Below are 16351 nucleotides of genomic sequence, written 5' to 3'. Positions count from 1 at the left end.
GTTCTCATCAGAACTGGAAGAGGATGGCTAAGATGTCCGAGTGGGGTTCTCTGGCTCAACATAAGGGTGGAAGGGCACTTACATATACGATAATTATCTGTAACGTGACATGGAAGTGTAAATTGGACTCTGAACTCCATTAGCAGGTCAGTCTGAGCTTTCCTTCTCGTCTAGGGACAAGTGATCAAATAATATATATTTGCTTTCAAAGTTCAAGTAATATGAGAACTGAAGTTGGAGTTCAGTTTAAAAGCTCGGTTCCCTCCAAGTGATTCGTTCTTCTTCCTTGGGTTAACTTTGATACTGCATGGTCCCTGGTTTTAAGTAATAACATATTACGAGACATCATAACATCATGGCGTCTTATTCTCTCTACAAGCGTCTGGGCCTATTAAGTATGACGTTATTTCTGATATCCGGACAACTCTTCTGGACTGCACGGTCTGATTCTTCAAGATTATGGCTTCGTCTCATATCTGGTAACTTCTAACAGTCCATATCTTATCACATATTTTGCATGGACTGTGCAGAGCATCGCGTTCTTGTACCTGACGAGTAAAATGGGGCCTGTCATAAGAACATACCAACATATAATATTTAGTCTTCGAGCAATTTCTGCTCTAATGGTTATAGGCCCTACTTGTAGTTGAACGCTTGATAAGTGTGCCGGAACATGTCAGCTACCTTGACGTTGTGTCATAATTATCATAAATTTATCAAAGAGCTAGGCCTAACCAGACTCAATTTGGGGAATTTGGTAATTATAAATACTTTCCTAAATGCCGGTTAGCGGTGATGCATTCTTCCATAACGGGCACAAATGGCTTTATATCTTAAAAACTATTATTTAGAGTCATTTCATTAAAGTTAATGTAGTTAATTCCCGGAATCTGCAACAACTTGTCAATGTCTAACGGCATTTCTGTTTTCGAATAATCCTTACGATATTTGTTTCATATCTGTCTTGTCTTTCTAGGTACTCTTGGTCTATGTCTTCTACTGACATCGTTTCTTTATACCTGGATTCTCTTCCAACAACCAACACCGCGGCAAACCCTAACGACAGTCACAGCACACTTTGTGGTAAGATTTTTAACGGACCAATTTGGAAAGCGAGAACGGAGAAAGATTTTTGAGCTCTGCAAGAATCCTATGCATCATCAAGAGCGCCTCTTGCAGAAAATAATCAAGCGGAATGGACCCACCGTGTATGGGCGAGATCACCACCTAATGGAGATGAATTCACTTGAACATTTTCGCAGACAACATCCTCTCACGAACTATGAACACTTCCGGAGCTACGTTGATCGAATGGTGGAAGGCGAGAGAGACGTCCTCATTCACGGTCTTCCTACGTCGTACATCAGGACAACTGGAACAACGGGCAAACCCAAATATATCCCCCAGATTAATCGAATGGCCATTTTATCACAAGTCATGGCCTTTATGAACTTTGTGTACTACGACCTTTACCAGGTAGGTGCACTTAAGAAGACACTCTACTTTTATGTTGCACCAGAAATTTTGAAAACAAAGTCAGGGGTAGATATCGAGACAGGAGCCGCAATTGCTGAGGGGTACGACCTGGGCCTCAGTGGCTTCTCTACGCCCCCTGCTGGTTACAAAATCAACACCTTACACGAAGCCCTATATGTGCAGTTACTATTTGGCCTCCTAGATCCAGATATAGGTGCCGTGGTATTGACGTTTGCCCACTTCTTGGAGAGTGCCATGAAGATGTTGGAGACCAACTGGAGACAACTCGTCTATGACATAAAGCATGGAACTCTTAATCCAGCACTGAAGCTCCCAGCCGAGATACGCCGAGAGCTTTCCGAAGATCTCGCCCGTCACGGAGCCGACCCGAAGAGAGCCGCTCAACTTGAAAATGAGTTTGAAAAGGGATTTCAACGGATTATTCAGAGAATCTGGCCTCGCATCCGTGGGATCCATGCCGTCGATTCTTCGGGAAGCTGGCCACGGATTAGTCAGACGTATGCTGAAGGTATACTATATCTGGAATTGATCATTAGCCGTTTGCTGGTTAAAGTTGACGAATCTTTCTGGCCATCCAAGGACAATAATGTGCACCGGTGATTTAAAGGGCCAAACATTTCATGGGAAATAGTTGTCAGCAAGGGGTCATCCACGAGACCGAAACCCACATCTCATACAGCCCATGAGCTCGATGCTAGGCAAATAAGGCCCATGAGTCCAATTTGTAGCACTTTAGGGTTTTTTTTTCCCTAGTGTCGGACTCGTGGACCTCATTTGCCTTGTGTTGATCTCGTGGACTGTATGACTCGTGGGTCGTATTACTCGTCCGTTGCATGACTAGTGTTCTGTATGACTCGTGATGTGCACTCTTTTGTTGGTCTTTACGCTTGTACACGATTAGGGAGCTTTAGATTTTAGACGCGCGGACGTTCAAAGGGAAAAAAACATGTTCTGAGCGTGCGCAGAAGCGTGCGTCAACTTGACCCGCGATTCTGCGCACGCTCAGACCATGTTTTTTTTTTCCCTTTGAAGTCCGCGCGTTTAAAATCTAAAGCTCCCTAGTATCTCTCTGTGAAGAATAGCGTCAAGACTTCCCATCACTGTCCAACTGACTGTAAACCAACACCAGACACCTACCTTGAAAACATGGGGAAAATACGTGCTTTTGATCTCATGTTGTATTTATTCCTTTTTTTAAGTCATGGGTTCAACGGGCCTTTCAGTACGCCAGAGCATGGTTTCCAAAGAGATACACAAAATACATGAATCTCATGATAGTTTACATCGCTCTCGTTTGATGAGATAAAATACCTCTTTATATAAACATGTATCATGTCTGAGTGCTTGAAACTTTAAAATGGCTCATATTTCTGAATTTCTTTCAAAGCAAAGTTTGGGGCAAGATTAAAGTAAACAGATAAAGCAAGGCTTGGAGATCGAAACAAAACAAAAAAACGTCACTACATGCACAAAACGAAAATCCACTGACTGACAGTGATATCTCTAGCCTCGATGAGTTAGACTTAAGTTAGTGAAAGAAAATATTATCTTATCAAGTAAGGTAATGTTTTATACTTTTTTATTTAATCTACTCCAGGGAAGCAGTTGTCTGTGTGAATGGTGTAAGGCTTTAGTCTTGAAAAGTACATTTATAATGAGCGAAAAATATCACCCAACCGCACATTCAACATTTTTTTTGTGTGTGTAGGATAGTCAATTAAGGGTATCCCTTGCTGCAGTTAACATTGTATCCTAAGAACAACCCCAAAGGGTATATCTATCAATGCACAGTCAGTGGGAATGAAGTGGTTCATTGCAGTAATACCATTTATGGCAGCATTTGCTGTGAATACAATTCGTTATTCCAAGATAAATTAATCTGACAAGTAAGTGATGTTTCGTTAAAAGGTATTACGTTTTCACTTTCAGATCAGGAAATTTTTTCATTTTGGACTAATGAACCTCTGGAATAATGAACACTAACCTTTGTCTGAGGCGTATTGAGAAAAAAAAGAGCAGAGTCCTTTGACAGGCACAATTATTATGTAACACTAAAGTGTAGACATCACCACAGCAGAGAAACTAAGTAAAAGGAAAATGATTATTGGAAGTAAGTTTAACATTAGAAACGAATACACTTGTATATTAACGCAAATCTTAATTGTTGTTTATTCACCATTACACAAACCTCGACAGGGCTCCAGTTGATCACGCTAGTTTACGGGTGTTCAGAGGCCTTCATGTGCGTCAGTCCAGGGCCAAAGTTCCTCCGAAGTGGCTACCTGCCTTTCGTCGACCAGGTTTTGTTTGAATTCATCAGAGAGCAAGACATGTGAGTTTCAAATGCTTTGATCTGGATCCATGACACGGTGTGAATTATGGTTTCATATTTACAAAGCCATGTTTCATTTTATGGCATGTCATCATTGGTGTTATCAAGGTTGAAATATGGGTTATGAAGCCTGCCCAGCTCTAGTAGGCGATCAAAATGTAGAGCAGGGCTAAACACATAGGAATTTTAAAGAAACATTGACACGATAGGAATTTTTTCTTGCTTGCAGGAGCCTGGATAAACCAAAAACCTTCTTCTTGAACGAGGTCGAGAAAGGACAGAATTACGAAATAGTCGTCACTCAAGGCTTTGGGCTGTATCGATATCGGATGGGGGACGTGGTGCGAATCGAAGACTTCTACGAGAATGCGCCGGTCATCGAATTCTTGTACAGGTAAGTTTCTACTGTTGTTGTTGTTATTTTAAGGGGGGGGGGCGATACTACAGTGTACTCCCAAACACTCTTATAATGAAACTTGTTATAACGAAGTAAAAATCAAGATTCCGAAACTATTGTATATATATATATATATATATATATATATATATATGGGTGAGAATTTTGAACGATGTACAATTGCCAATTTTCGTACCTTCTGACATTCTTTCCCTTAGAACACGCCAGGATGATCTAAGAAACCAGATTTTTTCATGTCATCTCAAAGATTGGTAAATTTCCTTTCAGGAAATATATGGTTTGGTTGCCTTTTGCCTGATATTTTTCATTTCACAAGGACTTAAAGCGTAAAAATACGGTAAAAACGCTATTTTCACAATAATTTTTGTTTTTCAAACTAATGATGTGCATTTTTAATGGTACGTGGCATCTAATATCTGACCATGTTCTTGATCTTACATATCATGGGTATGTACCACAAAATTATAAGAACTTCATGAGCACGTACAAAATTACAGAGAACAATTAAAATATCAAAGTCCTAAACAGACGAACGTCCGTGATGCTTTTATTTCTATCGCTGCTGCAAATTCTACTTTGTTGCCCCAACTGTAACGTATACAAAAATTTGGTGTTCCACCTAATGAACATATCCTGCAAAAATTGTACGTCTGCTGGCTGTACATGGGACGTAATATTCTTTTATGCAAAATTATACTCAGTTTTCGTCACGGACGTGCTTCCGCTATTTTCTAATAAAGATCGTAGCCCATGAAACGTTATCGGCGATATTGTTCTGAGTCGTAATCAACTAAGATCTAGCAACAAGACAATATGTTTGTTTTGAGTTTCTGTCCATCCTTTGTCAAATAGGAACCGAAATTGTATTTTTAGACGAACCTCCAAGAAAAAAAGAACGTCCGTGATGATTAAAACGTTTTCGAGTGGGACACCATCTTGCTTTGATGGCGAAGGTGCATTTCACCTTTGGCTCTCTTGCCGAGGAGCTGCATGCCATTTTTGGAGCGGACTGAGGTTCGTCCGCAGTTTTTGGACCATGCAATTCACCAAAAACCAAGCAAATAATTGATATTTTCTCTGAAAATTCACCTCCTGATCCCCCTCTGAGCAATACATATGTTGTAAGGATGTCAAATTTCTTATAATTTGCATTGACAATACCTTTTCAAATTTTTGAAAGAGTTAGGAAGGCTAGGTACTCTCTGCCGATTAGTTATCCGTCCTGGAACATGACCCTAGTAGTAGAACGAACGTCCGTGATAATTCCAGAGAACGTCCGTGACGTATGCAATCCCTCCAATAGGGATAACTTGTCCCCAAAGTGTCTTGTATTCTTTAAAACTTTTGGCTCGAATAGCGACAAATAAAGTTTTACAAAGTAAATAATGAGTTTAGAGCAGTAGTTTCAGAATTTTTAAGGCGTTATGTGATCATGATGAACAAACAATTGAAAATTTACTCACAATTTTACGCTTGTTTTCCCTCTAATTATACAAAAACAGCTAAACACTTAAAACAAAGTTATGGGAAAATGGAATTTTGCGTAATCTGTAATTTCTGTGCGTTTAAATTTCTTTCTAATGAGGTTCTGGAGACAATTTGTACTGTTACAGGTTCTGAAAGTTTCGCTCACGGACGTTCTGTCCGAGAAAGGAAATTTCTGACAATTACAAATATATCACTGCACATAAGATTAATGTTAGTTGAAAATATTACCAAATCACCGAGGCGCTCATACCCGAAAATGAATAGCGTTCAGCACTCAATTTACCTGTAATAACAAACGGAAAACGTTTTTTTCACGGATGTTCGTTGGTTGAATAAGTCAATGGATTACATAGTAGGAGAAAGAGGATCAGTGCCACTTTTTAGTGACAGGTGCTCTAAGTGTTTATCTTTTGAGTATGGTAGCTGCCGTCTCAAACAGAACACATCCAGTTTTGGTCTCCATAACGGACGTTCGCTGTAATTGTCATGATATTAAATGCCTTAATTCATTCTTATTTTTCTCTTCATGACGATTTTTCTCTCATTCCTTCAATAGCCTGAACATGCTGCGACCAAACAGAAAACAAAAACAAAACAAAACAAACCAAAACAAATCCAAAAAGTGCTACGCAATCACATTCAGGATAATGACGGAAGAAGTCTGTAATGAGCATGTGTTGAATAAGAAACGGAAAAGTTTCAAAAGGACGTGGAAGCAGTTGAATGAAAATGACTGAGACACAGAGAAGGGATCGAGCTCCAACACACAGAGAAAAGAATTGCCAGTGCACTCCCGTTATTCCAAATTCCTCTGGAGAAGTTTTTGTTTGCTTGTTTATGTTTTTTATTCATCGAAATGCCGTCACAAGCGAGCAAAAATCATGCAGTATACAATAAATTGTTGTCTGATGAAAACACACAAATCCTCCGCTTATCATCACATGGTGTTGTTTTATACTCATCAATGAAAAGCAATATTCATTTGTAATTTTTTCCAAGATTTTTTTTCATTTTACATTTAAGAGACAGAGAGATCGTCAGTTTGTTTGTGCTTTTGTGCTTACTTTGAAAACACATGTTAAAAAAGTAATGATTAAGAATAGGTTTAAGGTTGCACTTTGATACGTTCGCTCTTCCAAAGATTCGTTACTCCGATGTCCAAAGGTTTGTTATTCCAATATGAAAAAAAAATTGTAGTTAATTCAGGAGGTTTGTTATTAGAAATGTTCTTCGAAAAATAGATATTAAGGATCATTATTTTTAGGTCCGTTCCTCTAAAAGTGGAATGGGTCTGATATTCGTTTAGGTGAAAACGGTTATTATGAGGTTTTGAAATTGGAGGATTTTAGTTGTTAACTTGTTTCTCCACATTTGGATAAGCGAACATAAGTTTTCATGTTCCAATTAATAAGCCTTTCGGTTAACCTTCGGAGATTCATATCATTTACCGAATAAAAAAGCTTCATAATTATACGAACTCTATCAATTTTCGTATTGACAAACTGTATGAATAACGAGCCTCCGAAATGACGCGCTACAAAAGGTTTGTTATAACAAACCATATTGTATTAATATCGAAGTCACAAACATCCATCCAAGATATATGGACTTATTGTGTCTTGTTATGACGAAACTTCGCAGTATCGAACCTATTATCATTTCTGACTAATATAATAACACAAATTTTTCTCGGTAACAGTGTGTAACACAAGGAGCAAACACAGAGGGATTTCTTCCTAACGTATTCGTTTGCCCTCCCCAGCTAAACTTCGTATTTCTATAACGGAGCACATTTCTGTTGTTTTTCTATATTAATTCTTTGTCATAATTTTAGCTGTGACCATGTTCGTTATATAAAAAGCAAATTTTGCATTGTAGACTTTATTGAAGTTTAGTACCTTAATATTTACTTCATGATAGCGAAATTTTGATAAATATATTCGTTCTCAAGGATGGGCTACGTCACTGAGATTACACGTACGTTTGTACGTTCATTTACGAGAGATGGAAAAATTGTTTTCTTTGATTCCTCAGTATGAGAAGATAAACAAGCTTATATAATTGTGAATTGGTAATGTCTATTCAGGATTTTGCATAGGAGTTTGTTCTCGACATGAAATTGCTGTTTGTTGTGAGTAGAAAGCGTTTCCAACTCAAGAGAGCTGCATTGTTCAATATCTTGTTTGTTCCGAACGTCCGTGAGCTACATGCGAACCTCCGTGATGAAAACTATGCTATGTTTGTTGGGTTATAGAGACTGCCCAGATGAGATACATCTTAAAAAGGTATATTATTATTTGGGAGTGAGGATTAAAGTATAGGATAGTGAAATAAGAGGTGAAAATATTGAGTTTCTGTAAAATGCGCGTAAAGTGGAGAAAGTGTTTAGCGGAAGAGCAATATTTTTACAGAAATGACGAATTTAGTTAAATCATCAGTTGTCTACCATTACGTACAGGTTAAGAGTACAAGCTTAATATTCTGCAATCACGTACACATGTCCCTTAAGATATTTCGTTAGGATTTTGAACTGAATCAGATCTTTGGAAACTATGTTAAATGGTATTCAAATGTATGTGCAGTACTATTCCTTACGGACGTTCGCTGCTCTGGACATGGTAAACTTCAGCGGTGAATAAAAACTTGTTCCTCTGGGAAAATCCTAGTATAATTGGGTTCATATTAAAGCTTGAGTTATACTTTTTCAGGTAAGATGAATGATTTGGAGAATTTCCTACTTTTTAAATTTTGCCTTGTTTTGGCTCAATTGTACATCGTTCAAAATTCTGACCCATATATATATGAAGAGTTTGTTCGCAAAAACCGATAAGTCCAGATTTGCCAAATGGAGATATTTGCGATTAAAGGTCAAGAAAAATAAAAAGAATAATAAGAAAATTTTTGCTTCTTTTGACCATAACTTGAAAAATTTACCTTTATATGTAGTGACCAATATATCATTTAAAAGATATTATTTTGTACTTTATGACAGAGACCGTACTTCAAAATCTTAAAAAATGGACTTATCGGTTTTTGCAAACAAACTCTTCATATATATATATATATATATATATATAGATATATATATATATATCTGTATGTTACTTTATTGTTTAACTACAACAAAATGTCAATGATATTACATGCGAAAACTGCTGTCGCAATGACGTTGTTAAAACGGGAGTCGTCTCTAGAAAATATGACAGTGTTATTGGTTGTCCCTTTTGAATCATTTCAGGGAGTATCATTCAAAATATCCATATAGGTGACATTTCAACTTTGCTTGGATATAATAAAACAAGTCTTAAAAACCAAGTGTGCAATGTTGCATGTTGTCTGTATTGTTTAGAACTGGTCAAATGCTGAATCTTCGTTTTGAGAAGCTGGACCAAACCGTGGTATTGGAGAGTGTAAGAGCAGCAGTCAACCGCTGGCCTGGCAGATGCATGCTGGAATTCGCCGTGGCTGAAAGCACGATTCTTACAAAGGACTGCCCAGGTATATGTCTTTTCCACATCGACTGGTTGTTCAGCTGTGGAAAAGAAGCAAAACTTAAAAGCATTGTGCATTTCAAAGGAAATGCTACTTACTGTTTTCCACAAACAGGGACACATCTAAACAAAACAAAAAAAAATCCACAACTGGAACAAATTACCGAGCAATTGATTTAAACATGTATCATTAAAGGACAACCTCAACTTCATGACACGTTGGTTGAGTGAATGCAGGAATATTAGAAGAACACATCAGTAAGAGTTCGAGGAAAATCAGACAATCAGTTCAACAGTTATGAATTTCTGCTCAATTATAACTCGATGAGAAGACTAAGCTTGTGATGTCACATGGGTACAACAATATAAAGAGAGTATAAAGAAAATTCAACATACTATTATTTTCACCTTTCTCGCATAACAAAAGTTCACTCGATTTCTCTATTTAAGAAGGCAGGGGGAATAATTTATTATTACCCCATCAACATTCGACAGTGACAAGTTGAAGGAATGTGCACTTTATTCAAAAAGTAATGTTTTGTGGAATTCTTTTTTTTTTAATTTTCTTTATATTGTTGAACGCATCTGGCATCATACACTGTAGTAGTCTCCGCATCCAGCAGTGATTGCGCAGACACTTTAAAGATTAATCATTTTTGAATAGATTGTCGGATTTTCCCCAATCTTTCACAGATAAGTTCTACTACTATTGCTGCATTCACTCAACCCACATGTCTATAAAGGTGAACTTGTCCTTTAACCCTATAGAGCCCAAGCTATTTTGACCCCTTCCAAGCCCAAGGGGGGGGGGGGGGGGAGGCACATTGTGCCCCCTATATAACTTCTTTATTATGTGATGTATGACGGTCATATTTGAGACATCATGGGTAAAGCAACTCATACTCTACATGACCCAACATTTAAAATTTCTCAAGGTCATCTAGTTTGGGCGCTGTTTACCAAAATATAAAGAAATACATATGACATACGCTAAAATCATGTTTTTCCTTTTTATTTCTTTATCCCCAGTGTATATGTTTTCATCTTATATCAATCATTTTCATATTTGCCACAAAGGAAAAGCAAGTCAACCTTCACTATTTTTATTGTTGAAATTTCTCAAGGTCAACATATGGGCCGCTATTCATGACAATATAAAGAAATATATAAAACCTATGATGTATTGCTTGGTATGGATACATATATTGGCATCGCATTTCATATTTCCAAATTTTTGAAATTTTGAGTTTGCAGATTAATAATAATGGATGATAAACAAATGATATTACAGGCAAAGTTTGTATGAAGATAACGCAGAATAAATGGGTGTCTTTGGAAAATGTATTTTCGGTTATTTCTATTATATCTATTTTTTGGTGCATATGTCATATAGAAAATAAAGGAAATAATAAGAAGACCATTTCAGGGTAATTCACAACCATATTCTTCACCCTCTGGTCCTCCAGCAAATTACAGCCAAGAAAACCCCAATTTCATCCATTATTATATTGTTAACTGAAATTGAAACAGAAAATTATGCAAAATCTGACGAACTTGGTTGTCAGTCTACGGATGCCATGGCAACCATGGCAACCATATCGGACAAAGCTAAACTATACATCAAAATATAGGATTTTAGGAAAAGTCACCAAATTTGGTTGAAATTTGGTAAAGGATGCAGGAGTGGCAAATGAAAATATGGTAGGGGGCACAATGTGCCCCCCCCCCCCCCCCCTCTTGGGCCTTGTAGGGTTAAACAATATTGATGCAGGTAATACGTAAACTTATTTGAAGCAGCTATACTGTACACCGTAACGTCTTTTTTTTTTCAAGGGTCCCTCATCATAATAGCAGTTTACGATATCATTGTCAAGCAAATGGAATTTATTGTCATTTGATTCAAATTTGAGTTTACCTTGGTTCTCTTTTCAGTGGTTGAACCGGATGAGCTAGCGCCTTACTACCTCTTCTTCATTGAATTACAAGAAGCAGGGAAATCTCTTTCGGATACGGAAAAGCAAGCAGTATGTGATATCGCCATTGTGTTCTGCACTCAGTCTGGTTAAATTTAAACTTCAGTTTAGCTTTTTATTGAAGACGCTTTTGTTCAATTTATGAATACGTGTACGTTGTGTAAGTACAAATTTGTACATTTTGAGATTTGATATAAGTCAAAAGCTAAAGTATACGTTGCAATGTGGGACTAAGATATAGGATTTTATCATGCTTTGAATCATTGTCTATGATGCAATGTGAGAGAGAGCTAAAGGGGCATTTGGCCTGGAGCAATACAGGCACATTGGTTGTTAGTACACAGTGCAATCCTGTTGGAACGAACATGATTACAGCTATATAACGAAATTCTCGATACAACGAATTCAGATTTCATGTCCGTAAATTATCATTAGATTATATCTTAGTCACCATACTGTTCGGCTAGAACGAAATTTCGAGATAACCAAAAAAAAAAAAAAAAAAAACCGCCGGTCGCGAGGATTGCTCTGTATGGATATTTTTTTTTTTTGACGTACATGTAACTTTGACGAGCTGTTCTTCAATAAACACCACACTGTATTGCTATGCAATATCCTCTTTGAAATAAAAAGTAGAAAAACCTTGGGCTGATCTGCGAGTCTTTATTTTGAAGAACTGATTGTCACTTTTTTTTCACCCGAATTCATGCACTGGGATAAGAAAGAAACAATCCTTTCTTTTCCATTTTCAACTAAAATATTTGATATTAACTTTTCTATCTCTCTCATAAACTACATCTCTCTCTCTCTCTCTCTCTTCTTTGACATCTCATTCCAACTTCATTTCATAATTCTTTGTAGATGTAAATTTCAATTAAGAATTTTCTTTAACCACCTTTTGCATGAGAAGCTGCGTCTGACAAATAATGCTTTAATTCCTCACTGTATAAATGTTCTTATTCAAGGCAGTCGACAATTTACGCACACGATTTCTACATGTACCATTTGAATATGAAATGTGAAATGGAATATGCAATTTAGAAAAAAGAAACATTTTCTTCCCTTTCCATTTCGTCCTGACCAGATCGACGAAGAGCTGCGACTGCGCAACAGTGACTACGAACGACTCCGTCGCGAAGTGTCCATCTCACACCCACGAGTCTTCGTTGTTCGACCAGGAACCTTTGACGTCCTCAAGGACTATTTGCTGGAAAACACAGGAGCAACTGCCAACCAGTACAAGGTTCCCCGCAAATTGCGCACCTATGTCATGGTGGATACTTTACTGAAGGGCATGGTGTAATCATTGCACCAAATTCACTGGGATCTGGGCTGAGCTGATCTTCACCTGTTGGAAATTCTCACAAGTGTACTGCACTCATTTGCCCCTATGTCGTACCTTTTTACATTACACCTACCATGAGAACGAAATACATATGTAATCCTAAGTATTCGCTGTCATTATTCATCAATTTCTATTATGCTAAGTTTTTCTGTTATGCATAAATATTCTACGGTTAAGATTCGGCAGTTAAATCTCTTAGAAGGTATTTCCTTGTTGATTTAATATCATCGGTACTTATACATTTCCTGGCGATGAAGTGGCGCATTAACAGACTATCTTCTTTCTTTTCTTCTCCTTCTCCTTTCTCTTTGCTTTTCTTTGTATTTTTTATCATTTTGTTCTTATTTGGGTTTTGTTGCTACAATATTGCGCTTCTTACGCACGGCTCTTTTCTGTTGTTGTTTTGTTGTTTGTTTTCTTTTTGTTTGTGTGGCCAACTGTGTGTTTGTGTTTGTGTGTATGTGTGTACTGTTGTTTTATCTCACCACATTTCCCTGGTATACCAGGCTCAATGAACATGGTTTGTGCAGTAACATTGATATCTCCGTTCATTTCATTACTGCGTTCTGTATGCTTTAGTGTAATCTGCTTCATGGATTGGCGAGATATAAGAAGATGGGTATGTATATATGTGTTATAAGCATATTTTTCCCTGAAGTGATCCGCGTCTTGATAGCTCCTATTTCAGTAAATTGCTCTATAACATCGCCATACAACGTGCTTACTTTCTGTCACCGTTGTAAAGTATGCATTGTCCACCCCCCCCCCCCCCCATTATACACGTAATTATAATATTTATTTATACGTATAGTTTGAATTATACTTTATGACTTATTTTTACTTCTTCAAGTAATCTAAACAAGAAAAATAAAAAAGAAATGCAGTCATGAGGACACAAAATAACAAAATCCAAACAGAATGAAAGAATTGACAGGTTGAAAAACAAAATATGATAAGTATTATGAAGGTCCACTTTGTCCAATATGATATCGTCAAGCTTATTTCTTCCCTCCTTCAAGGTTCATACGTCTTAATGAACAGTTTCCAATATCATTTTGTTATTTCATGGTTCTATTTTCTTGTAATAATATGTAATAAGTAGTGTTTATGAATAGTTTGTTTCAATATCGCATATTAAAAAAAAAAGCATAAGTATGAATTGCCAGTTGATTTTTCTATCTTTGTTTTCTATCGAGTGATGTAGTAAGTGAAAGCTCTGGTTCCAAGTAGATCATTTTCTATTGCCTTAATTTTTCTTGGTTTCTTTTGCAAAGTGCGCTCTGTTTTCTGATAAATGATTATGTATACGTATGCATGGATGATATGGTAATATATATTTCATAATCTGTATTTCTTTTTTATACAAATTTCTCGATATTATGAATCGACCAATCAATACTTTAGGCATTGATTTTGTTGATGAAATTGAATTTAAATAAAGTATAGGAAGAGGAACGAGATGAACGAAGGAAGATTCAAAAGGTAAACGCTTTATGTAAATTTGAAAATGATAGAGTAGATATTGCTTCGTTCTCAATTAGACATTAGTTAATTTACGGTGTAGCATAATTGTAATTTCTGACCTTCACTCATACCGTAAAAGTTATTGAACATTGTATCAAAGATATAGATGGTTTAACTTAAATATTATGACCTTTACAAAAAATAAAACAAAAAACATTTTGAATGAAGGACTGATAGCGAAGTCTATATAAAGTTTGAAGACTTTGAATAATAATAGTGTAAGGGGGATAACTGAAGTGGCAATACTTTCCTAATTCCCCTTCCAACTGTAAATAGTAATACTTTTTGACTTTTTTCGCACTTTTTCTTTTGTCTTGGAGTATTTATGATCGACTTGTAGTATGTAAGGCTATTTCACTGTTTGAACTTTGATTTTATGTACATGACATTTGTGTCTGTACATAATGTTATATGGAAATTAGTACAATTTTTTTTTTATACCAGGCAAGAAGACATCTAATATTCAAAAGGTTAAATCAAATGGTGAAGAAATAACAGATGGTAAAATTATAGCAAATGTGTTTAATGATCATTATGCTGATGCTGTAAGATGTAGAAAGGCATCGACTGATTTCCAGGCAAATCCTGAGCAATTTCTCAAACCAATGTCACGTGATATTTTATTTTACTTCACTCCCGTTACTGAGAAGGATGTGTCGAAAATAGTAAAGGAAATACCCAGAAATAAAGCAACAGGACTTGATTATATTCCTTGCAGTGTAATTAAGGACTCAATTGAATGCATTGGTAAATCGTTGACACATATAACGAATCTCTCATTAATGGTAGGACATGTTCCTGATGAATGGAAATTAGCTCGGATAACTCCCGTGTTTAAAAATGGAGATGTTTGCGATCCTCACAACTACAGGCCGATTTCTGTGTTACCCGTCCTATCGAAGGTAATTGGAAAAAGTTGTTTTTAAACAGACTTTGATACACATATCTCACGGAGAACGATATCTTGTGCCCGAATCAATTTGGATTTAGGCTAAACCACTCGACAAGCCTTGCACTCTTAGAACTCACTGAAAATATAAGCACCGCCATAGACAATGGTTATGTTGTGGGTTTGGTAACCTTGGACTTAGAAAAAGCATTTGATATGATTTCCCATGATATCTTGCTCAGGAAACTGAAATTGTACGGTTTCAGTGATGATGTATTAAAATGGTTCAAATGTTACTTTTCTCTTCGTAAGCAAGTAACTATTATAAATGGACATACGTCGACCACATCATTTGTCACATCTGGGGTGCCCCAAGGCAGTAGGTACCTATACTAGGGTCATTGTTATTTATTATATACATGAACGATCTACCTCGTGTTGTCCATCATTGTACAGCATCTCTGTACGCAGACGATACTTGTCTATACGTAGCAACTGAAGACCCCTATAAGCTTGAAAGAAAGGTGAATGATGACTTAGCCTCAGTAGTGAACTGGCGGAGCCATAACGAGTTACTATTGAATGTAAAAAAGTGCACTATGCTGATGGGATCACAAAGGAGATTATCCCGTTTTCGTAACGTGTCCTTCTTTATTGAAAATAGCAAGCTGGAGTTTGTCTCGGAATGCAAATACCTTGGCGTTATTCTCGATAGTCATTTGTTCTGGACTCCACAGATAAGTCATGTTAAGTCAAAGGCATTAAGTAGTTTACACGTGTTAAGACGCACACGCGTATTCATTGACCTAGATACCGCGATCTTATTGTACAAAAGCATGATACAACCCCATTTTGACTACTGTAATACAATTTGGATGCATTCAAATTCTACCGCCATACGGAAACTCCAGGTCGTTCAGAATAGGGCACTGAGAATAATCCTACAAGTAAATGGTATGCAGGCCTACAGTCGAAAGCTACTGTATGAAACCTCACATATAGACTGTCTGAATGTGAACTTAGAAAAAGATCTTGCTATATTGGTTTTCAAACTACTACGCAAACTTGTTCCTAGGGAGATTTCTGCTAAATTAACAACAAAATTGTCACATCACCAACTGAGAAATAACGTATCCAAAGTTTCCCTCCCAAAGCCAAACACAAATTTCAAGAGAAACAGCGCATTGTATGTAGCGTCAAAAGTTTATAACAGCCTCCCGATTAATCTCAGATGTGAAACCCAGTTGAATAGATTTGTGTCAAACATTAATTGTATCATTTTCCAAACTCCGTTTTGAATATGGTAATTTTCAGATTTGTATGATTTATTTTTTTTTGTCTAGATTACTTTTTCCCCTTTGTTTTTTGTATCTATATTTTTTTTTTACCCTTAT

At 36.8% G+C, this 16351-nt stretch overlaps 2 protein-coding genes across 2 annotated transcripts; both read left to right on the top strand.

Annotated features, from left to right (window-relative positions):
- Positions 1-303: 303 nt before the first annotated feature.
- LOC139738997 (uncharacterized) lies at positions 304-4227 on the top strand. The gene is made up of 4 exons (XM_071649613.1): positions 304-479; positions 977-2005; positions 3694-3829; positions 4059-4227. Exons 1-4 carry the CDS (start codon positions 356-358, stop codon positions 4225-4227), a joined length of 1458 nt encoding a protein of 485 aa, XP_071505714.1. The 5' UTR covers positions 304-355.
- A 4724-nt stretch (positions 4228-8951) lies between these two features.
- On the top strand, positions 8952-13158 carry LOC139738977 (GH3 domain-containing protein-like). Its single transcript, XM_071649597.1, has 3 exons — positions 8952-9233; positions 11159-11250; positions 12284-13158. Exons 1-3 carry the CDS (start codon positions 9065-9067, stop codon positions 12500-12502), a joined length of 480 nt encoding a protein of 159 aa, XP_071505698.1. The 5' UTR covers positions 8952-9064; the 3' UTR covers positions 12503-13158.
- The last annotated feature ends 3193 nt before the right edge of the window (positions 13159-16351 follow it).

This window comes from Diadema antillarum, unplaced genomic scaffold, assembly GCF_040938485.1.
Source record: "Diadema antillarum isolate AM-2024a unplaced genomic scaffold, OU_Dant_1.0 seq00000778_RagTag, whole genome shotgun sequence".
In the NCBI taxonomy this organism is placed as follows: Eukaryota; Metazoa; Echinodermata; class Echinoidea; order Diadematoida; family Diadematidae; genus Diadema; species Diadema antillarum.
This window is presented reverse-complemented; position numbering and strand designations above follow the sequence as displayed.